Source organism: Rhipicephalus microplus, chromosome 7 (assembly GCF_043290135.1).
Source record: "Rhipicephalus microplus isolate Deutch F79 chromosome 7, USDA_Rmic, whole genome shotgun sequence".
NCBI lineage: Eukaryota > Metazoa > Arthropoda > Arachnida > Ixodida > Ixodidae > Rhipicephalus > Rhipicephalus microplus.
Window position 1 is genome coordinate 133303452 of NC_134706.1, and position 23867 is coordinate 133327318.

The 23867-nt window shown below is 44.8% G+C and overlaps 1 protein-coding gene across 1 annotated transcript in view; it reads right to left on the minus strand.

The window, feature by feature from the left end:
• LOC119179571 (uncharacterized) overlaps nt 1–23867 on the minus strand; it is a 92343-nt gene that overhangs the window by 853 nt on the left and 67623 nt on the right. Inside the window, exons 8-12 of the mRNA XM_037430679.2 lie at nt 17076–17273; nt 16577–16786; nt 15377–15490; nt 11538–11684; nt 10270–10342 (exon numbers count right to left, since the gene is read on the minus strand). Of these exons, the coding sequence (XP_037286576.2) occupies nt 10270–10342; nt 11538–11684; nt 15377–15490; nt 16577–16786; nt 17076–17273 (742 nt within the window). The remainder of the gene's footprint in view (nt 1–10269; nt 10343–11537; nt 11685–15376; nt 15491–16576; nt 16787–17075; nt 17274–23867) is intronic.

Here is a 23867-nt window from a genome sequence, read left to right on the forward strand (position 1 = left end):
GTGGTGAACTTAGGCACAATATTAATGAAAATCAACAGCCGATGATGCCAAGAAAAACACAGGGGATGCTATTAGAGGTGATTGTAATGTAAATGCAAAGACAGAAAAGTGGCAAAATGATAACATGCCACCAGCAAGGACCAAACCTGCAACCTTCGAATAAGGTGTCCGATGCTGTGCCAACTAAGCTACAGCAATAGTTATAAGCTACCAACTGAGCTGCAGTGGCATGAACTGATGCTCCCACGTTTGAAATGCACATATATGGTATGTGGAATCGAACTATTTGACACCACTGTGAAGCCACAGAACACCTACCACAAACATGAATATATTACCAAGTCTATCTCTCCAAGCATGTAACTTGTTAACGCATAAAAGTAAGTGCATCGTGCGGAGTTCTGGTCCATTTCGCTGATTTTAACAAAGCAAATTTTCTCACTCTAAAGGGTGCTTCCTATTGACTACCACCTTCACCCTTTAATTGGAACAACCTTAATATGAAACGAGCAAAAAAGCTTCCCCCGATTCACCCCGCCATTGGAATTGATCAGGAAGTAGGCAGCTGGAGGTTTCTTTCGCAAAGACTGCCTTCTTATACCCCTGTCACACGGGCACCCAGGAAGACCGTTTAACTCCCTCGTCTTTACGACAACGAAGATGCGGTCGGTGTCACACGGCCACCCTTACGCAAACGAAGGTGAACGGAGCATTTCGCAAAGGACGTTCAACGATCTCCCTTCGCAGCGAAACGAGGTACTCTCATCCTCAGCAGTCTAGAGGTCAGAGAAAAATTTTGAGAACTAAGTGGCCGCAGTGAAAGAATAATACATTTTAGCAATATTAAACGTTCTTTCGTTGTAGTACTCATTCACAACGCGTGTTTGTTTACAATATTTACGCCCGCTAGAGTTCACTTACTCTCAACACCGATGCCCTACACACCGTGCCTCACGAGTCGGGCCGGCCGGCGTCAGCCGATCAACGTCATTACCAGCGTAATATCGCACCATTTACGTCGTCCACTGTGTCACTCATGGCTGAAGAACACAAAATGTGCGCTCACGAGGCAAGGAAGCATAAAAACTTTCGTACCGGGCATGTACACAGGCAACAAAACAATTAAAAGCACAATCTGGCCAGTATCACTAGCACCATTGCTACATTTAGCAAATGCGTTTTTATTTGAAATTATTTTTAATGGTTGGTTAGTCGCATACCTACTTAATAGTGCTTTTTTGCAAAAACCCCATAACGATGATTCAGAAAAAAATCAATAGGGATCAAATTAGAATACATTTCCGAAAATCAAACAGCGCTAGCTGAGCCCCCTCGCGGAAACTGTTACAACCTTGTCATTGCCGTGTGACATTGCTACAACTCCTTCTCCGTCGAACCCCTTAGGGGAGATTTACGTTGACGGTGTTCAACGGAGTTTGGTGGTGGCCGTGTGACAGGGGTACCAATTTCTGCGCTCAAGTCCACTACTGCATATGGACATCTCACAATCGGTGTGCACTATTTTTTTGCTGGCAAACTTTTGAAATCACCGTCATTACTGTAATAGCTCAATAAAACACACACAACCAGTTATTATACAACACATCATAAAAAATAAACGACCTCACACATCATCATCGGCGAGCCCTACTTTCACGACTTATTGTCCAACTTTGTATGATGGGCCAGAGTTGGTCTATTATACAGGTTTTGGCATTGAAAGGTGACACCAAGGACTTTGCTGGCTGCTGCATTTCATGAGCAAAGACCAAGACATACAGAGTAACACATCAAGCTATGCATGCACATCTCTGAAACCGTATGTGCCTGACAAATACAATGGCGAATCACTACACAGTAAGCACAAATGTGTGTTTCATTGCTGGTAGCATGGTGTTGCTACATGACTAAAAAGCAAAAAAAAAGATGAGGACAAAGCAGAAAATACACACAGGACAGGCCTTTAAATTTTACATAGTTTATTTGCAGCTTTGATTATTTTTCTTGTTTTTGTTGCATGTCTTCATTATGACCCAATTCAAAAAAAGGCCAAGTAGCTGTGGTGTTGCTACATTGCACTCAGCAGAACTGCTCATGTTTGGGTTTGTGAAGTACTTGTTCCAAGCTTAATGCGGACATTATTTACGTTTTATTTATTCAAAGTAGCAGTGCATCCTTCTGTGGGGCTGCCACCTTTGCTGGTCAGCACCTAAAACTTGTCCCCCTACCCCCTTTTTTGTAATATTGCAGTTCTTTACTTTTTGAGATGCTTCAGAAGAATTGGTTAACCAGCAACTAAGATGGTAAATATCGTCAACACCAAAATGCTTACACTATAAAACGAACATTTTTTATAATCCTTTTGCGTACCAATTACTGGAACAGAGCACATTATTGTGCATGTGCTTATACATATATTAATATGCCATATTTTAGAGGCATATGAAATGTGCATATTTTAGCATCCATTAGTGTCTGTAATGTCATTAGCCTAGCGAATTGAGATGCAAAGATTAGATTTTTATGAGAGAACCATTTGCAGCTCCTTTTCAGTGCAGCACATTTAGAGCAATAACCAAAACATTATATTTCGTACATATGTTGTAAGGTCTGGCGTCGCAGGCCAAGGGGGGTGAGTCTTCTTTGTCACAGGGTGCGCTTCCCAAAGAGCCGATTCTCGGGAGACAATTATCCCAGCGTAAAGACGCCTGTTCTGGCAAGAAGACCGCGGTCGGTCGCCGCTTTCGACAACCAGCTAGGTGTTCCCCAGCCAGCGAAGTGCCGGAGGGCCACGTGAGGACAGCCGGTGTATCAGCACCCATCCATCAGGATTAGAGTCCATGGGGCGGCTGTCACGCTGGACCAACGTTTATAGATACTTTTTCAGTTCCGTAACTCCGCCGCCGCAGGCGGCCGCCGGTTTTACCCGGGCAGTGAGATGGCGCCACAGTCGCGAGTTGCGCTGTCGCGGGCGCACGTGTTGCCGGTGTTGCTCCTCCCCGCAGTTGCTTGGCCGCGTGCGCGGCTGTCATCGCGCTTTTTTTTTCTCGTTGTTGTGACCGTGCGCGCACGTGGTTATCCTCGAAGACTTCGATCATCTGTGAATTGTGACAACCTAGCACTACCGGCCACAGGACGTCTCGGAGCTGCCAAGCTTTACGATGCCAACTTGCTTCGTGCCCGGCTGCACCAGCGGGTACAAAAGCAATCCAGAAAAGCGGCACTTTTTTGCACCGCCGTCCGATCCGCAGCTGCTTGAAAGGTGGGTGAGAGCTATTCCCCGCGCCGATAAACTTCTGAGCAAGACATGCAAAGTGTGTGACGTGCATTTTATGCAACATGACATTGTGAAGACTTACAAGCATGTCATTGACGGCCAGGTTGTTGAAATAGACCGCGGCTGTTGGGCATTACAGCCTGAAGCCGTGCCGTGTCAATTTCCGAATGTTCCAAGCTATTTGTCAAAAACAATAAAGAGGCGGCGGTCGCCTAAGGATAGGGCCAGCTTACCCAACAAAGTCGTACTTGTTGCTACGCCATCAGATGAGTACCAGCAAGAAGTTCCTGATCCCGTGCACGACATTGATTTCGCACAGATTGTCGAAAACGGCTCATCTTTAAAGCTTCCGAAAAACTGGAGAATGGCGGACCTTGAGGAGGACACTGGTAAACCTCGGCAGGTTATCTTTTACAAGGCGGGAATGAAGGACGATGTTTACGCGATCCTGAAGAGCGTCGCGATTCACGAGGACCTCACGTACGTCATCCATGCAAATGGAAGACTGTTGCGCAGCTGGGATGCAGAGATTAACATATTTTCTGCGCAAGATGTGGAAGCGATTGTACAAATTGTGCACGCAAAACAATTTTGCCGTGGTTGCCCTCTTATCGATGTCACCAACTCCAGCAGAGTGACAAAAAAAGTTGGAGGTAGGCTTCATCACAACGATTGCGCCGTTCTGACTGACGCAGATAAAGAAGTGTGTGCTGCATGTGCCAACTTGACAAAAAGTTTAAAGCGAAAGGCAACGTCCACACGATCAAAGAGAAAGGTGCCCGTGGCAGCAAGTGCGCTGAGAAAGCGGCTAATTCGTGCCACTGCCGCACGAGAGCGAAAGAAAGCAGATGTAAAGCACCTGAGTGAGAAGCTCAAGAACGCATTGACGGCGACTCTGGATGATATAATTAAAGATTTGCCTGAAGTACACTGTCGAAGGAGGCCATACTGGTCATCGAGCGCGAATACGTCTGTGGCAGCCTTGCATACCCTTCAGAAAAACTGCTTGCGTGTGTGAGCACGGTAGAACGCACTATAAAGCATGCTAGCAAAGGCACATGTTTTGGTGACTTATTTTGGGATGTGCTGGATGCTCTAGTGAAGAGAGGCACAAATATTGTTGGCTGTTCCGAGCATGCTAATCAGCTTACTGCTCAAACAATTCACTTTTATTTAACAACTCGTATGCACTTCTTCGCACGAGCCAAATGCTTGGAGAACAGCAGTGCCGTTCGGGCACAGAGAGAGCGCAAGAAGGCAAAGCTAGTTTAACGAACTTCGCAGTAAACCTGCCGACAAATCTGTGCCGTGTACGTGTAATGAAATGTGTACGTCAGTTTTCGATCTATTCGTGAGGCGTTTTCCCACCGCAAAAAAAAAAAAAGACGAATAGCAGTGTTTCATTCATCCAACAAAATTTACTAGTCGCCAAGTCCTCATGTTACGTAACCCCGAGTGCTATAAGTTTAAGATTTCTATTTCTTTTAGCGCGCTGAATTGTAAACTACTAATGTGGTCTTGATGCAATGGACACAGGAAGGCGCAGGGTGAAGCGATCACTTTGTCACTGCGCAAAACGGATGCCTGCGAAGTACGTACAGGCTTTTTTTCAAGTTCGTGAGTCATACAACGCGCACGAATTAAAGCGCGTGGCCTCTGTTAAATAGCGAGAGTAAAGACCAAGTACACTGTTCGCACAATTCTCACTCGGGCGCACGCAAAGGCTCACGCGACACCCTTCGCGCTAGCAGACGACTCTCGCTCTCCTAGCGCAAGGCGCGACTGCAGCGCTGCGGTGGCGGGTGCGGCGGCCGGCCGCCTTCTCCCTGGGCGCGGCGCGAGGAGTTGCGGAACTGAAAAAGTATCTATAAACGTTGCGCTGGACAGCGTAGTCATCTCGTAGTAATGGCAGGGGCCCCGCAGCCAAACGCCGCGACCATTGTGTGTGTTCGCAGTTTGCGGAACAAAGTGTGCAGGCCGATCCTTTTGTCTCTCTCTCTCCGACCGAGAGGTCGAGTGCTTGAATAAGAGAGCGAGAGAGGACGGCAAGAAATGTGTTTAGTCTGTCCAATAAACGAACTGAATTGTTTCGGTTGGCCGTGAGGAGAATTGGGATGGGCAACCGAGGGGTTAAAACCTGGCTCCCCTTTCCTCACGATTGTTCTGGTCGCAGCAAAGAGTGCTTTGCACTATCGACTCTGCCAAGGCAACATGCGACGGTTTCAACGGTGAAGAGTCTTGTAAATTTGTACATAAGTTCCTGTACATAAAGTCGAGTTGTTGCAACCATCGAAAGACGCTGGTCTCCATCCCTGAACAAGCAGCAGGAGCCACAACAAGACAAGACGGACACCATGCAACCAACCTTTCACTCCCTCCTATAGCAATAGCCGCCATGCAGTTGAGAGAGCTCTGCTCAAGGGAACAGAGGGAGTGGGTAGAAGGTTGAGTTTTACTGGCGCAGTCGACAGGATCGAGACGAGGATAACAAGGAACGCTCTGCGCACCAAGGAGTTTGTCATGTTGCGGAGAACACGCAAGACCAAATGCCAAGACATCGGCTGTTCCAACGAAGAAGCAAGCCACCGAGCTGAGGAGGCTGCGGTGCGGCAGCCATTGACCCCTGGAAGTCAGCGGTCCAGCAATGGTCATCCCCATTCATCGATCCGGTGACAACCCTGGCGACATCGAGCGATGTCGAGCGGACGGCGGGCAAGACAAGAGAGCAGCGAGCAGCAACTTCAAAAGTGGCGAGTCCTCTGTTGTTCTTACATATCAGAGGTGCCACTGCCTTTCTTAAGCTTTAAGGTGTCCTATGGACACGAAGTTTGCCCACTTAAACCCGGATAGCCGAGCGCAAACCATGAGTCGTGAGTCGGGAGACAAGGGCGACATGGCAAACCCGGAAGAGGGTAGTGCGCAGGAGAGCCAGAGAGATGACTGTTTCGGAAATCTCATGCCGGAGCCTAGACTGCAGGAGTTGCGGTTAGAGATAGGGAGATTGTCGCAGATGATGCACGGAAGCTCTCGGTGGCGTGGACCTGAGTTCGGCAGGCGGAATCTGTGTAGCGAATCGAGACTCTACTCGAAAGTTCCCACAGGGGTATTACCCAAATTTCCAACAGAGGCTGAAGCACCAGTGTCATTTGAGTCCGTGGAGTGTGCCCTAGAAGTGTACGAGGTACCAGGGAAGTTTTGGGGACGCTTGCTTTTCCCGTTGGTAGCGGTGAGCGTCCCATTTTTGTCCATGCGGCTCAGTCAAACAGAACATAAAGATTACCAAGTAATCAAGCAAACGGTGCTTGACGAGCTCAAACTTTTGGCAGGGGAGTATTTAAGAAGATTCTTGGGGTCAGTCAAGCGTGCGAACGAGGGGTGGAGACCTTTATCGACACGTTTAGAGAGCTACCTCCACTTTTACCTTCAGGCAAGAGGGGTGTCGACATTCGAGGGCCTGGTCAAACTTTTGGTTGCCGACCAATTAAATCAAAATTTGCCGAAGGAGGCCATGCGGTATGTGGCACTCCAAGAAGGGAGAACGTGGATGAGCGCCCCAGAGATATCCGCGTTGCTGCGAACGTTTGAGGAAGCGCAGAGTGCGAACAGCGCTTTGAGATAGGCGAATGAAAAGCCAACGGAATGGCAAGGCGCCAGCAAACCTAGAAGTCAGATTGAGACAGCAAAGAGGCGCGGTGCCGGAGAAAGCCTAGGCGCAGGAGGAAAACGTAAGTCCAGGGCATGCTACAGTTGCGACAGCGCAAGGCACCAAAAATGAAATTGCCCTCAGCGCCAAAAGCAGCCGACTGAAGGGGTTCCGGGCGCTGAGAGCAAGAGCTTAGTGGTGCACGTTTCGATGAGAACACCAGCGGTAGCGCACAGTGACCTTATCGCCGTGTCACTCGATTGTAAGAATAGGCATATCGGAGCGGTTTTGGACACGTGGGTGGAGATCACTGTGTTGCAGGAGAGTGCGATCCCATCGGAGACGATGAAGCCGCAAGGAACTATTAACTTGACATCTACGTTCGGTGGTACAATGAAGGCGAAGCTCGCGATGGTCCCATTGACGATGTCTAGCAAAAGCGTCGTTAGCGCTGACCTAGAGGGGACAGTTTCTGTGCTTTGCACGTTAACTGACCGACTGGCAGCACGAGCGGATTGCCTGCTGTCAGAAAAAGCGTAGAAATCGCTTAAAGATGAGTGCCCTTCTGAGATCTTATTGAAAGGCGCAGAGGAGACAGGCGGCACACAGCTGACGACGAAAAGTGGCCCGTTGAACACGGGCAAAGTGCGGCAGTTAGAAGCCGAGAGCCCTGAAAGCCAAATGGAAACTGCGACTATAAAGGGTATGATCACCCATGTTGTCGTAGTGAGCGAGAATGACGACAAACCCCCGGGCAGCCGTGCGTCGCCCGATGGATTGCAAGCGGCGGGCAGGAAAGATACAGGCGCACCCGAGGAGTTCCGCGAAAAGGAGCATGCCGAGGTAAAGCCGCAGATAGCTGAGGAGGGCGCGAAAGCAAAAGGCATTGTTGAGCGACAACACGAGTGTTTGTGCGTGGCACTGAGGCCGGCGGAGCCTCAAGAACTGGGGGACGTGAGTGAATTGCGCCTTTGTTGCCCAAAAGTTGGGTCAGTTGGCGTATCGTTCGAGAGAGGCGTGGAATTCAGCGATGCTGAGTATGAACCGCAGCCGGCAGCAGCGTGTGCTGCAGGTACTTGCCCAGGTTCCGATCGGTCGGCCAATGCCGGAAAACGAGACCGTGAGAACTTTAGTAAGCATAGGGTGCCGTTTGGCGACCAACCTAATGCGACTTCGGTGCGGCAACTAGAAGTTCTTGAACCAGAGAAGTTAACCCCAAAAAACTCACATCCACATAGAAGCATATAAAGGAAAATGGGAAGACTTCTCGAGTGGGAACAGTGTTGCGAGAGTCATTTAGAGAGCTACTTGTGGCGTGTTGCAGGTTTTCCTTGTCAAGTGCCTGACAGTGAGGAGCTTGCGGTAGTCAAGGGGTTGAGTGTGCCAACCGTAGAGACGAAGCTGATAGAATTTAAGGCATCGCGTGGGCACTACCTAAGGTACGGGCTAAATTACGCAGAGGTAGCTCGGTCATTTTCAAAGCTAACGTGAGAGCGGGTTGCGGACAAGATTGCATGGGCGGATGTGGCGTCTCGGGGGCACGGAGCCACTCTGTGTGAGGCAGGGCCATTGACAAGAGTAGATTCCGAAAGGCCATATTGGCTCGTAGTGAATTTGTCCATGGACAAGTTCATGGACAAGACTTCTTTGTTCTGACAGCGTTACCCTCGTGCTCAAAAAGCGCTATTGCCATTTCACTCGAATTCTTCCGAACTAACCAGGAGCAGTATCGTGATGACAGGCCTGAGCAATGCATTGAACACGTCATGCGTTCACCTGGTGAAGCATAGCTTCCAGAATTATATGTGACATTCGAAGGAATCTGGCTATCCAGACCATGTTTTAAATCCTGTGGCAGAAGAAGAATTGAAAAAAAATTTCTAGATGTTCAAGTCATTACCCCTATGTTCCCCTACAGTCACATTATCTCAAGAAGATGGAGAGTAACGATAAAACTAGGGTAGTCTTTTCAGCGACTGATAAGCTCTGGAAACTAGATGTCATGATGAATCCATCTCAAACTGAAATGGTTGGGTGCACAAAACTGTCACAAGAGATTATTAGACTGCATGGCGTTGGTCATTTATCGTATTTCCGCAGGTCGCGGGATCGAATCCCGGCTGCGGCGGCTGCATTTCCGATGGAGTCGAAAATGTTGTAGGCCCGTGTGCTCAGATTTGGGTGCACGTTAAAGAACCCCTGGTGGTCGAAATTTCCGGAGCCCTCCACTACAGCGTGTATCATAATCATATGGTGGTTTTGGGACGTTAAACCCAACATATCTATTTATCGTATTTCGTCCTCATGTTGAGAAACTATATGTTGGCCGAACCAACAAGTTGAACTACTGAGAGAACACAATTGCGAATAAAATAAGTTGTTGCCTGGACAGCTTCTTGAGGTTCGCCATCTATTATGGCATTTCTCATTTTCATATGGGGGTTTTGGGACGTTAAACCCCACATATCAATCAATCAATCAATCAGCTTCTCGCTGTTCGCATTCGTGCATGTGGTTGCTGACCTTTGTTTCACAATGCAGTTATCGTTGGTCAAAATAAAGATGAGACTACCCGTCTGATTGTGGAAATTAAAACTTATTGATCCATTTGGTGATTTGTGCATCAGCAAGCTATCGGATAATACTGTTGGCTAAGCCATTTTGTTGCTTGCGTAACCGGTAATATACAGAGTTATATGTCATGTTTTCAATCAGGTAGAGCAAATTTTCCCCCACATGCCTCAGGGTGATTACCCATGTTCAACTGTCTGCCTGGCAGCTGTGGTTTACAAGCGGTATGGTTTTCAAATTGAACACGTTGTTGCTAGTAGCAATGTGTGGTGTACAAATGTGCCTTCTTATGTCTGTGCATGGTTTCATGCTACATCAAAGCTGGTCAAGGTCGTGACGTGAGCTGATGAGCGGACATGGCTTTTTGGCCCCTCGTGAGTACTGCCCCCCTGCATAGCTTTCAGCACTCTCGCTGGCACAAAATGAGAGAGAAAACACTCGTTTAAAGTGTGCAACTAATCTTCGTAAACTGCTCGTACTTGATGAATTCTAAAATTTTGTGGTAGTGGATTCATGAGGCGATGAACTCCTTTAATGAACTCATTCAATGATTATTTGAAAAAGTGTAGCAGGGCTTTTTCAAAAGGCCTCCTCTCTAGCACATTGCGTATTTAAATAGAGTCTTCACTCCTTGCAGTAAGTGCACTTGAAAGCATACAGCAACCAAACCCTAAACAAAGTGAATGTCAAGTGGTACTGGCAGCTACTGACCCAACGGAATGTGCAGCTGCCAAAATTTGTGCACCATCTCCACAAAAGCTTTTGCCCACGTACTTACCTCTGATAGATCGGGGAACAGGTCGAGCAACAAATTTTGTTTTCTGAAGCCTTTCAGCCTCAATGCGCTCCTTCTGTAAAATGGTAAAGAACAACTGAGCTTAGCACATAGTGAGGAAATGTTTCGCAGACCCAGTATTAACACAGTGGACATTTAGAAGAATTAGCTGATATAAAATTTAGAAGCCTCGCACTGAAACGGCATAGTTTTTAATACCACTTGTTTTCCATATTTAACGGTTCAGGAATTAAATCTAGGCAACACCTTTGGCAGATGCGCTGTTCACTGAAAGCATCATGTGGTTTTAAAAGTTTCAATAGGTCTAATTTTAATCGCTTCGCCACTTGCGTCCATGCCATATCTTACGTCACCCCTTATGATACAAGGGGTACTAAGAGGCACAGTGCTGTTTACGAAATCCGGGGCATTTTTTTTTACATTGGATGGCCGCAGATTTGTGATATGTTGGACGAATGTACCAGGATGTAGCAGGGTTCACGTTTCGACAGTTTGGCACAAATGGCACAGCGAGCATGGTCGATAGAAAGATAAGTTTTGGCTTAGCACTTTGGCTAACCTTGTTCAACTTGTACTTACGGGTGGAAACACGAAAATTAAGGTCATGGTGTAAGGTATATTTTTTAGGTGAGGACCCTCACAAGATGCAATTGACCAGATAAACTAACGATGCTGCGTGCCCGTAGGTTTGTTGACAGTGGAATACTGCTAGAAATTTCAAATTATTTTGGCCTCCTGGCATTCATAAATATGCATTTAAACCTACTTAACCAGAAATTTTTCGCACTTTGCCCTAATTTAATCTTTCTCATTCTTAGCAGTCTAATGCTACAGCCACTAAGCTATCAAATTGAGTACAACATGTATTATTACGAAATCCAGAATAAGGATGGGCCTTCTAACAAGTAATCTGCATTGCTTTCATAATAAAAAGACTGAAATGGCATATTTCAGCCAAGTTCTATATTTCCGAACAGCCCAATCACACTGACATTTTTATGGTGCTCTTGGTGCCTAAAAAATTTGTCCGACTGAATGCATAAGAAAAGTGCAGCGACGCAAAAAATGCGACAACATTGTGTAGCTTCGATGAATAGTGGATGTAGCAATGTTAATGTGTTCGAACGTTTGCTATATAAAAGGAGGGCTCGGTTGCTCAGCCGAAATGCTGGGCATATTCACCTAAAATTCCACCATTCGAACGCTATTCGAAAAAGACCACTTGTTTGCATAGCCGAAATGCCAGGTACCTTCTTCTGAAATTCCAGCATAGACTCCTGGTGTCTCTCGAGGGACGCGAGCCTAAAGGGCTTTGGCTTGGTTACTGGTGCCGACATGTTTCGCAGACGGAAGACACGGCTCCTGTCTGGTGCAGGCTTTGCCTTGAAATGAATCGGCTGAAACCGTTAGAAAAGATAAAAACAGACGTAAACCTAGTAGAAGAAACAGAAATTTACAACTGGTAGAACAACCCAAGTGTTAAAACTTGCATAATACTCAGTGAAATAACAACATAATCAGTGCGCCTATCTTACTTTATAAACAATCCTAAAACTTATCAAGGTATGTACACCATTATATATTTTTATGTACTATATAAATAACTTTTCCACTTTAAGAGGTCATAGTTTCGGTATTATTCTACAAGGACTATCTGCTGAATATGTACATTTAGATATTTTTTAAGGTTTACGCTGTATAATGTTGCATTAATGTTGTAACTTTCTTCATTTTGTTGCATTTTTCATTTGACAATTTTTCTATAACATTCAGAAACAAATCAGTTGCTTGAAATTAATACTATTGGAAACATAAATCACTCCTGACGTCACAAAAGTGTTAATATGTATCTGCATACAAGCCTCAAGGATTTTCACTTCCATCAAAAATATGGGCCCCGTGGCTGTGATACGATCCTGTGACGTGCGGGCGAGCAGTTGAGTACTATAACCACTAGACCCCTGTGGTGGATACGAATGAAAATGCTTATTTCAGTCTATAGTTTGATATACTGAAAAAACAAAGCCAGAGAAAGACGTGACACATACACAGGCACTACGTGCGAATGCAAAAGTAGCGTTTTCTGCTCCCACAAAATTGCACAGTTTCTGTAGACTAACTAGAGCTGCCTCTTCGGAGATGCAGGAATGCAAAATGAAGACTAAAAAAAATTCGCAGACCCCACATACAGTGGAAATCGATCATATGCAAAGCATGAATGAGAAATGTTGATATGTCACTTTAAAATCAGCACAACGTTACGAGCTGGAGGTAATTGATGCCGTGCATGACTTCCGTGTCATGATTATCATGTTCGAATGTGTCCTTTACTTTCGTCATCTATTCACGTCACGTGATACCAAATTTAGTATATGTTGAGCTAGGAAAATGGACGCAAACACGCTATGAGCGTGGAATGTTGTCATGTTCTTACATGACATGCATGGCAGGATTATCATGTTTGCACTAGTCATATATTTTGTCATCCATTGACGTCACGTAACACTAAATTCGGTATATGTGGAGCTAGCAAAATGGCCGCAAGCGCATCATGAAGGACCCAATATACTCCATTGTAGTGTTTACGCACGCGCACGCTGAGAAATGCGACATGCTGCATTTGGCGCCCATGCGTTACTTAGACAACGCTGCGTCTTTCTCTTTTCGTGACGGAGGGACGCCGGACGCGCTGAAATGCGCATGCGTGAAAGCAACACAGCGTGGCGCGCATCTGCGAGTATAAGGCAGGACCGGCACATGGCGTGGCAACGCCGGCGTGACGCGACAAAATGAACGCCGGCAAACACGCGCGCACAACGTCACATCAAATAGTATTTTGCCTTGACTGTGGCACGTAATCACGGTCTCACATGACACGCATCTCATGATTATCATGTTTGCACCAATCACATACCTTCGTCATTCATTGGTGTCATGTAATACCAAATTTGGCATATGTGAAGCTAGCAAAACGGCGACGAGCGCATCATCAGTGCGGCATGTAGTCATGTTGTTACATGGCATGCATGCCATGATTATCGTGTTTGGATGTTGCATTTACCTATGTCGTCCGTTCGTGTCGCATAATACCGAGTTCGGTACATGTGAAGCTATCGAAACAGCCGCAAGCGCATCATGAGCGTAGCATGTAGTCATGTTGTTACATGACACGCATCTCATGTTTATCATGTTTACACCAGTCACATAGCTTCGTCATCCATTCACGTATCGTTATACCAAATTTGGTATATGTGACACTAGCGAAACGGCTGCGAGCGCATCATGAGCATGGCATGTAGTCATGTTGTTTCGTGACACGCATGTCACGATTATCATGTTAGGGTCTCTCGCTTGTGTTTGCCATGCAATCATGCCCTACCATAGCAGTTTTGCAACATACCATGTGAACAAACACTGCAAGAGCTGCAGGACCATGAAATGTAAATCATGAGATTCATGACAGATGTCATGTTTTTCAAGTTATGACTAGTCAAATATGTTCTTCGTAATCATGTTAGACATACCAAGTTTAGTATCATCAATACCATTATCGAAACGGCCAGGAGAGCTAAAAGTTGTGGACGGACGGACGGACGGACAGACAGACAGACAGACAGACAGACAGACAGACAGACAGACAGACAGACAGACAGATAGATACGCTCAAAGTCGCCGAAGTTCGCTAAGAAATGCTTCGTGTTTAAAAAAGTTTAGAATAGCTTTATAGAGTGCAATAATGCAGTTGTGTACAAGCTTCCATTGACATTTGGCAAAAATTGTGTGGCTTAGAGTGGATAGTGCGCAAAGGAATGTTTAATTAAAGAGGCTCAGCAAGTAGCCAAGGAGTGTATTCACTAAAGGAGCTTATTGCCTCACAAATTCACCGCCCCAAAAATTTTTAGAATCCATCCTGTACGAGCGGAGTTACTAATATTGTTGCACGCTGAAATTGCATTCTCTCTTCCCTCGTCCTGACAAAAGCGCTGGAAGCTAAGCAGGGAGGAATGGCATGGCCAAAGCATATGCACCTCGTGACCTTGGGCAAAATTTCTCTCCCTCTCTTTCTTTTTCTTTGAATACATGGTTTTTCAGCGAGACCGCGCGCGCACACATGGACAAGTCGCGACTCCTGGCGGCAATCTTTGTCACAACTTACTGCACCATGCTTAAATCAGGCAATAGATAATTCAACGCTAGTGACAAGTAATTTTTCTAGCTTCTTCCATCATTTTTCAGGAGAAGAGAAAGCAATCATTAACTGACTGAGAATTCATTTTAAATTCCAAGCCGCATGCGCTGCTATATCATATGGCTCGCGTGTTATTGGGAGCCTCGGCTACCAATCGGCAGCCTTTTCTGACCATGCTCAAGAAGTGTTACAGGACCCCTTCAAAGAAACACTACTCCAACAAGAAGGAAAACAGGGGTAGATTCCTCGAAGCCCATTGCAGGAATTGCAGTAATGAAGGTGCAAGTGACGATGTTCATACCTTGCTCACGCCATTTTTCGTAACTGTTAAATTGTCAGTACCAGTAGAGGTCAGCTTACCCACGAAGTAATCGAGGCAGAAATGACTGATAAGCTAGCAGTTAACTATATTTATAAACCGTCGATTGCCCTCTCCTGTAAGGAGTTCGCCTATCCACATAAAGATGGGTGAATTTGCAAAGTGCATACAGTCATGATGGTTGAAAAGCAATGTTGCCTATATACATGTCTCCCTATTTCAGTAACAGTATCGCCAGAGCGCGTCACATCTTTCACTTTCTGTGTTCTTTTGTACACTATAAAACTACAGTATAACATACCAATTTGCCGAAAACGTTATGCTATTAAGCATACTTCAGGTATGTACTGGTTCCTCTCTACCAGTTCACCAATGCAAAACGTAACAAAATGACTTTTATTTTTTATTTTCTTTTTACTCTCACCAGGCACAAGAGCAAATGCAAAATCCCACAAATGCATAAAAATGTAGCTGGAAGCTAACTGTCCCACAAGCATTAAAACACAAAACATCACATGAGAGAAAAAAAAGATAATGATAAAATAAATGTTCATCTCAATGAATCAGAGGCAGACACATACCTTTTCTGTCTCAGAGCCTGACGAGCTCTGTGTAGCAGCTATCTTTACAGGTTTCTCATCTTTCATTTTTTCCTGTGGACGATCCTGTGCATTCATCTTAATGGGGCGTTGGAGCTAAATAGAAGAGATGCACATAAATCTAAATTAAATGGTTTAAATGAAGCAGTTTACATGACTGCCATAAATAAAAGTTCCAACAGCTGACCTTTATCTTAAGAAAAGTGCATAACATGTGAACATACATGTCACACCGAGACTTCCATAAATGCGCACCATCATATTGGGCAAAAAAGTAGAAAGAAAAATCCCATTAAATGTAACTCTAAATGTGGTGCCTACAGGAGCCAGAGGAGTCTCCTGTCAATATTATTCACACATCATCAACTCTGCCTATACAATACGAATATGTTAAACTGAAGATGTGCTTTGCAGCTTCTGTTGATGCAGAATGGTTTAGCCAAGCTTAACAAAACATGCACTTACACTGAGGATATGCCACGTCAAGTCACAGTATGCATCTCTGTCCACCTTTGATACTATAACACACACCATAAACTACCAATGAATGAATGTTTGTGAAGCCGATAGACACCTAGAGCAAGTGCCAGGGCATAAATTCTCTGCTTTGTTTATTAAAGACAGGATGTGCCTAGAATGCATACGTCATAACGCTGGTATAAAAAGACACGTCAATGAAATGAAGGTCAAAATTTCGCTTCGTGACCAACATGCCGTGTCCCTCCTACAGCTCCCCGACTGCAATGCGATATAGTACACTGCGCTGAAAGAAATGCAAGGTGCACTTAAAAAATGTCAAGAATGCAGAGGAAACACGATCCCCTTGCCAGAAATCTTAGTCTCACTCGCTCTCTCTCCCTCCTACACACACAAACACAATGCACGCACATCATATACATGTGCACCCACATACAAAAACACACACACTACCTATAGTGTTGCTGCACCTCTCACAGCAAAACTGCAAATTCTGTCCTTGGAGACAATCCTGTCACATCATTTCGCTAACTTTTCACATCACAGAATGCATCATTTCTCTTTTTACTAACTCCTGTTGGCAAAGTATTGACAAGTAGCACGCAGACATGTAAACATTTAGGCTGAAACACATACTAAATAAGAAATGTTAATTAAAATAAGGGAAAAAAAGAGGAAACAGGCTTATGAACATAAATGGCGGACCTGTACTTTTCCACTTCGGAAGGTCTTGACAGGTTGCGACAGCTTTTCGCTAATCCCTTGCAAATGTGGCTTTATCACAGTGCTGACATGGTGTGATGAGGATGCCCTACGAGTCATCTTGGCTGCTGCCAAAGGCTTCTTCCTCTTTGCACTACCTCCTTTGGTTCCAGATTTCTCCTTTGAAGCCGCAGAAGCCAGAGTTTTTCCCTTCTAAACAAGATAGATACGAACCGATGTAAATTACATGGTTGTCTAATTAAATCAGTTTACTCATTGCAATAAAAAGTGTATTTGGAGGGTCACACTGGCCCCTTCCTGCTAACTCACAACCCCGTCAGATAACAAATGGCCTTCCATCACACTGCTTCTTCGGAAAGACTATACAAAAATGCAGCTGGAAGCCTTATTGATGTAAATACATTAAAAAACACAAACATAAATGAACGAAACAGAGGAAAAAATAGGTTTATCTTGGCGAAGCTAAATGGTAGGAACATACCTTGTCACTGTTAACAGCGCTGTTTCCTTTCTGGCTGACATTCTTTGTTGAAGAAGACTGACTGGTCGTTGCACCAGAAACACTTTTATCAGCCTTTGATTTAGTGTAGTTTTTTTTTAATGTTCCCGACTTTCCCATTGCTGTTGCACCTTTTCGACGAGGTTTTGTTTTTATGGTACCGGCAGTACTTTCCGTTTCCTAAAAAAAAGAGATGAAAACAAATGTCAATTGAATGATCTCTCAAATGAAGTGTTTTGAAGCCTTTCGTAAGCACTTCTTCAAGCATTTTCGTGCTTGTGCCGCAACCCTTACGAACACAGAATTCAAGTCACTAGCCCAAACAGCCGTTCTTCTTCAAAGTGGCTTGCTCGAGTGTGCTAAATAAAAGCCTTCGCATCAACCTCCACATGCCACATACACTGTTCAATGAGCTGTATCAATACCAACTGCCTATGACACGAACGCACCTTGCAACACCAGAGACTGGCATGAACGTACACACTAATACTTGCAAAAAGATAACTGTGAAAGTAATGAACAAGTGTATGCAAAATAGCTGTAAATGTGCTGCTTTTAGGAGCGAACAAGCAGTCCCTGGCAAACATTATTCACCTATTCGAAGCTCTGCATATGTGTTGCAATGGACAATGAAAAAAAAAAAAAAAAGGCAGATCTCACATATCATAGGAATGGATGTCATGCGAAGCATGCAGAGATAACGGCGCTGTTGTGTAATTTTTTTTGTTATGGAGGGAAACATTGAAAAATGATGCTATAGATATGCACAAACAGATAGGTGTTGAACAGTCACATGTTTTATACAACCAGTTGCTCACAGTTGTGTAACAATGCCAACAGCAACATCGGTATTACCGACATCAAAAAAGGTGAGCTGATATGTAGCGATTGTGGTTGCAAGAATGGTAGCGCTGGCTAGTGCTACGTAGACCGACAACCGGAGAAGGCGCTTAAGAATAAAGAACTGACGTTAAGGCAACATGACACCTGCATCATTTGAGTACATATGCAATGATTATAAAATTAGACAGCAAGCACTGCAACCACACTTGACGTTTCACCAACATCACTCCTGCATGGGGTCCTTTTCCAGAGCAGTTTCGAGACCTGGTCTGGCTCTGTGGTAGAATACCTGATTGCCGCACAGAATCCTTGGGTTCAATTCCTCCTGGGATCATGATGTAATCATTCTTTGAATTTGTCAAGTCAACACTACCAATGACAGTTTTTCTTACAACCCACATTTAAATTAGCAATGTCTGTTCTCGCTGTTCCTGAGCAGATATAAACTGTGAATCACATGACGTGCATACCTGCATCCCACGACCCATGCAGGGTGGACACGGTTTGAGACAATGTACATGTTGGAATTTTAACGTTATTCATTTATCATGACTAGCCAAATGTATTCGAATGCCAAACTCTCTTACCCTCCCACACTAATTTCTGTCGACCCCAAGTTAGGGAGGCGATCGACAGCACCCAGACGCAGGCAGCTAGATAGATACGTAGGTAAAAACGCTCGAAGTGCCTACAGTTCCCTAAGAAATGCTTTGCATTTAAAACTGCAAATGCGCTATGCAACCATTGCTGATGCACACTGCTGCAGCCAAGCTGTTTGCCAGAACATGCTTCTATGTAAAGGATGTGCCATGTCAAGATACTGTATGTGTATCAGGACACTTTTGCTACCAGAATACACACACTGGGAATGAATAAAGGTGTTGAAGGTAGACATTACAGCATGCGTCTGCGGCATAAATTTCAAGCTTTGATAAGAGACAGAGTGCATCTGACGTGCCTGTGCGATAATGTTATAAAAAAGGAGCATCGGTGAAAATGAAGGCCGACATTTTCCAGTGTGAGCAAAGTGCCCCTCCTCCTGCTGCTCCTAAAGACCACGCTACAGTTGGGCCGGCATACAGCCGAAGCTTTGTTTAACGAAGCTATGACAGCACTCCAATTGGTTCGTTAAATTCAAAAGTTGGTAAAATCAAAAAACGATTTTTCAGTTTCCCATAATCCGAAATTATAATGCAGCGACACTGAAAAGCTAAGCGTGCCATTGTATTTGCCACTCGCGTATGCCTTCAGGAGCCATACCGGCCAGATAATTGGTCACATGAAACTATGACAGGCTTTCAAAGTGCAAACAGAAAGTGGAGAATTAATGCAGCGAGTGTGCGAGGAGGTGATCTGTGCCATTTGTCACGTAAACCACGAAAAAGCCGCTACAAGGTTCCAAGAAACAAGCCCTGCTACCCCTGGCATCATGTGGTACATAAGAGCGCTACTGAACGTTGGGTCCATAGCTCTGTGCATGGGCGCAGCATGCCACTTCGTCAAAATAAAGTTAACACGAAAACTACGTTGACTAGATGTTTTAACGCAAGAGCAGCAATGCACATACTCGAAGAAAAACCAGTTGTGCGAAAATTGGAAAGAAATCACAACCTTTTTGCTTATTTCTTGAAATGCTTGGTTAAATAGAGCTTGGTATCTAGTTAGTTTTGTTACTTTGGAATGATGGCAATGTTGGACACTATGGGTCGCTGCTGGGCAATAGAAGTTTCTTTGTTAGACTGAGAACTTTGCAAAATCGTGTTCCATTAGATTTAGTTTTTGTTGCATAACAAATGCACCTGACTAACACCTGAAACAACTATAAAATTTTAGTGAATATGCTTTTGTTATACATCTAACATTTTTATGATCCCCTTTAGATTTGATATATCCGGGTATGACTGTAATAAAGTTTGTTTCACAGTGACAGAGATCTTGGATCGTCCATTCTTGAGTCTTTACTGCAATCAAAGACACAATAATGAAAAATCCTTGTCACTTGTTGCTAGTGAACTGCTTTTAACACCAACATCGCAGAAAATATATTCCGATTCACACAGTCTCCCTTACATGAAGCAAGTTAAACGGAGCTTTTGCTGAAGAGAGCTCATCCCCATTTGCGGAGGATTGGAGTACTCTCATCCCCAGTTAGCTGTAGTAACGGAAAAAAAAGGATGCATATAGAGTATTGTTCCAGTCAGCACAATAATAAGTTTACCGTTATTGTAAGTTGTTTAATTGTATAAACAACTGATAATGCAACATATAAAATGGCTACAGGTATGAATACTCCTACTCTCTACAGTGTGCCTCGTGAGAAACCCTTGCGCCACCATTTTGAACAAGCGTGCGTATGCATCTTGTGTTCCTATTACAGTGTACTATATTCTCATTTAACCTTGCCTAAGGTCATAACATATAGAGATACTGTAGCTTTGTTGCTTATTCCAGTCATGCTGGCTGCAGTTGAGAACATAAAAGAGAACATCTGAAGGGTCGCAAGGGTTGCATGGACTGATAGCAGGTCCTGGGCACATCTGATTTTGGAAGGCCAATGTGCTTGAGGAGGTAGCACAATTTCAAAGAAATCAATGACAACTCGCAGTTCATTTGACAGCCAGCACTCAAAGTATCGCAAACACATTCCGAAACAAAAGTGCAGCGTTGCTAGCATCCCTGTAAACATTGCTGTCAATGTGCTACCCGTACACACTTCTGTGAAAAGAGCTGGAAATATATCTTTGTGTTTTTCTGTCTCAATAAATTATAGATTTTACATTGAATATACTATGATGTAGAGTATTTACAATATAATCCAATATTTTGCATGCAAACATAGGTGCAGCAGCATTTAATGGGCTCCTTGAGGTCGGCGTTCAGAGATGTTCAGCCATGTGACATGGCTAGAACTCCATCACCACGAAGCTCCTTTACGGTGTTTCACATTTGTACAGTTCAAACAGTTTGTTTGTGATAGAGTTGCTACCTGCCCAGTTTAGGACCGGCCGGGTGAATTTTTTAAACAAGGGGCCAATTGCCGGTCCGCACCCAAGACCGGCCGTCATTGGCCAGGTTTTTGCTCATCGTACCCCAATTATTTTTTTTTTTACTCTTCTCCATGTTCGCCGCACCTGTTGACTGAAGAATTCCACCAGTGCGGTCAGGGACTGACTGCGCAGGTAGAAAGAAGGGACAGGGAAAGAGGAGAGACGGGGGAAATGTGACACCTGCGTCGCCACACCGACACCGCGAGTCAATCCCCTACATCGATCGCCTGTGCCAGAGAAGCAATATCCTGTATACTGAGAAACACAGAGGTCGACGCAGCCTACAAGCCATCCACCACCATCGGCAGCTTCATCTCTCGGTCTAAAGATAGCGCACCTGCAGAAAAAGCTCCGGGCGTCGTGTACCGGATCGCGCTGACTGCCCCGCTTCCTACATTGGGGAAACCAAGAACTTCCACGAAAGAATGCGGCAGCACAAGAATAACTTCCGTCACTTGAACCGAGAACGGAGCGCAGTAGCAGAACACTGCGAGTGGTTTGACCACCATACCCATCCTGACGACGCGATGCTTTTGGCAAAAAAAAGGAACCCTCACCGGCGGCTCCTCCTCGAATTTTGGCACATTCAGCAGCAACAGGAAACACCAACCGCTCTATGGAGACATCGCCCTCCCTCTAATGCCAGGGCTTGCGAAGAGTCTAGGCAGGCCTTGCACGCACACTCAATCAATCCTCCTTGCTCTTCCCCAAGACGCTGTGCCGTGCTCCCGATAGGACTGAAGAAAACCACTTTCTACTATGTACCCATAAAAGCTCGAAGCAAGAACCCTTCAAGCCCACTGATCGTTGGAACGGAACGTAAATCAGTATCAGTAGTTAGTTACATGCTTCCTTTGCTTTCATCATGAGCATAGATTCTCCACCCCTGAAAAGGCGAAAAATACGGCAGTGCACATTCTGGAAAGAGATCTCAACGCGAGTATGAGAGCTGGCTTCTGCCCGTGGACGACGATGCCAATGCCACAAGGTGCAACATATGTGCAAGCACGTTTATGGTTAAATTTGATGGCGTCAGCACTGTGAAGTATCATGCATCAATGCAGAAACATAAACAGAAGAACCTCGCCTCAAAACAGTCGGCTACTGTCAAAAATTTCTTTATTCCAGCCATTTCTAGCGCAGAAGATAACGTGACTGCTGCAGAACTGGGCACCACATTCCATCGAATCAAGCACAACTACAGTTACCTGTCAATGAACTGTGGCAGCAAGTTAGCACCCGAAGTCTTCTCGGATTCAGACATTGCTTCCAGGATGCGAATCGGAAGAACGAACATGGAACACCTCATGAAAGATGTACTGGCGCCTCACGCAGTGGAGTGCATAGTCGAAAAACTTTGTCCAGCAAGCCACAACCTTCCGTTTGCTCTCTCCACTGACGCTTCCAACAAGGGAAACAGAAAAATTTTCCCCATTGCAGTGCGTTTCTACGATGTGAGTGGTGCCGCAATAACTGATGCTCTCATCGATTTTTGTGAGCAGCTGAAAGAGACTTCCAGCGGCATCTGCGAACTTTTGGCAACAAGTTTGGAGAAGGTAGGCCTTTCTTTGGAGCGAGCTGTAGCATATAGGGCGGATGATGCTTCTGTGAATTATGGGAAACATAACTTAGTTTTCCAGAACATGCAGAGAGATCAGCCGACTTTGTTGAAGGCCAACTGCAATTGCCATGTTGTGCATAACACTGCCAAGCACGCAGTCAAGTCTTTGAAGTTTGACGTTGAAACTCTTGTACTAAAGGCATTCAAAGAATTTTCTTGTAGCTCGAAATGTGTAGAGGAATTGAAAACGTTCTTTGAATTTTGTGATAAAGAATATAGCAAAATTTTGTGTCATATTTCGGTCCGCTGGTTAAGGTTGTTTACAGCCTTAGACAGATTAAATAAGAACTGGACAACCATCAAGTCATACTTTCAGAGTCAAGGAGAGAAGGAGTGCAAAAAAAATAATCTGGAGATTCATAGGCAAGCAAGCCGATGGACTTTCAGAGAGTGTCACGCTTCGGGAGTGCTACATGTACTTCATGCACCCGTTCCTTGCAATGTTCCATTCAGCAATCCTCAGCCTCGAAAAGAGTCACCTTGAGCTGACAAAACTTTACACTGTAATGACTAAGCTTAGAAAGCAGCTGATTAATCGAAGGGATGATATGTTCTTTGGTGTCAAGGCTAATCTAGGACTTGAAATCCTTCCTGGTGGACAAGTTGTAAAGCTGGAATATGCCAATGTCTATGACAGGGCCCTTGAGTACCTCGAAAAGTGGTTTGACTTTGAGAACTCTCCGTTTAAGATGCTCGCCGAATTGGATCTGCACAAAGGTGCACCCACTTTTTTGATGGTAATAAATTCGAGCAACCTTTTTCGCATTGACTTTCAAGAGGAAGGAGACGAACTTTACTCAGAGCTTTGTTTTTTGAAGGGTGCTCTGCCTGAACTTGTAGAATGTGAAAAGAAATCAAGATCGATGCGGCTGCAGTTCTTAAGAGAGCTAAAATGCCCCTTCTTGCAGAACCTAATGGAGCATGTCTACTCCATTCCCTACAGCAATGCGTTCTTGGAACATCTTCAGCATGATCGCAAAATGGTGAACGGATGAAACAAACCAGCTAAACGTCCTAATGGTTAAAGCATAACTTTGCGTGTGGTATAATTTAGTGTACAGCTGTGAAGAATTCATAAAGATAGCGAGAGAAAACAAGAAGCTCCTCCGGGCCGCTAAGTCGAATTCTAAGTACATATTCAAGTTCCACGAATAGAAGAAGGCGAGCACATAGGATTTCTCTATTTCTGTTTATGCGTTGTGAGTGTACTGCACATTATTCCACGTGTAGGTATACATGCATTGCATACTTTTTAAAGGAGCA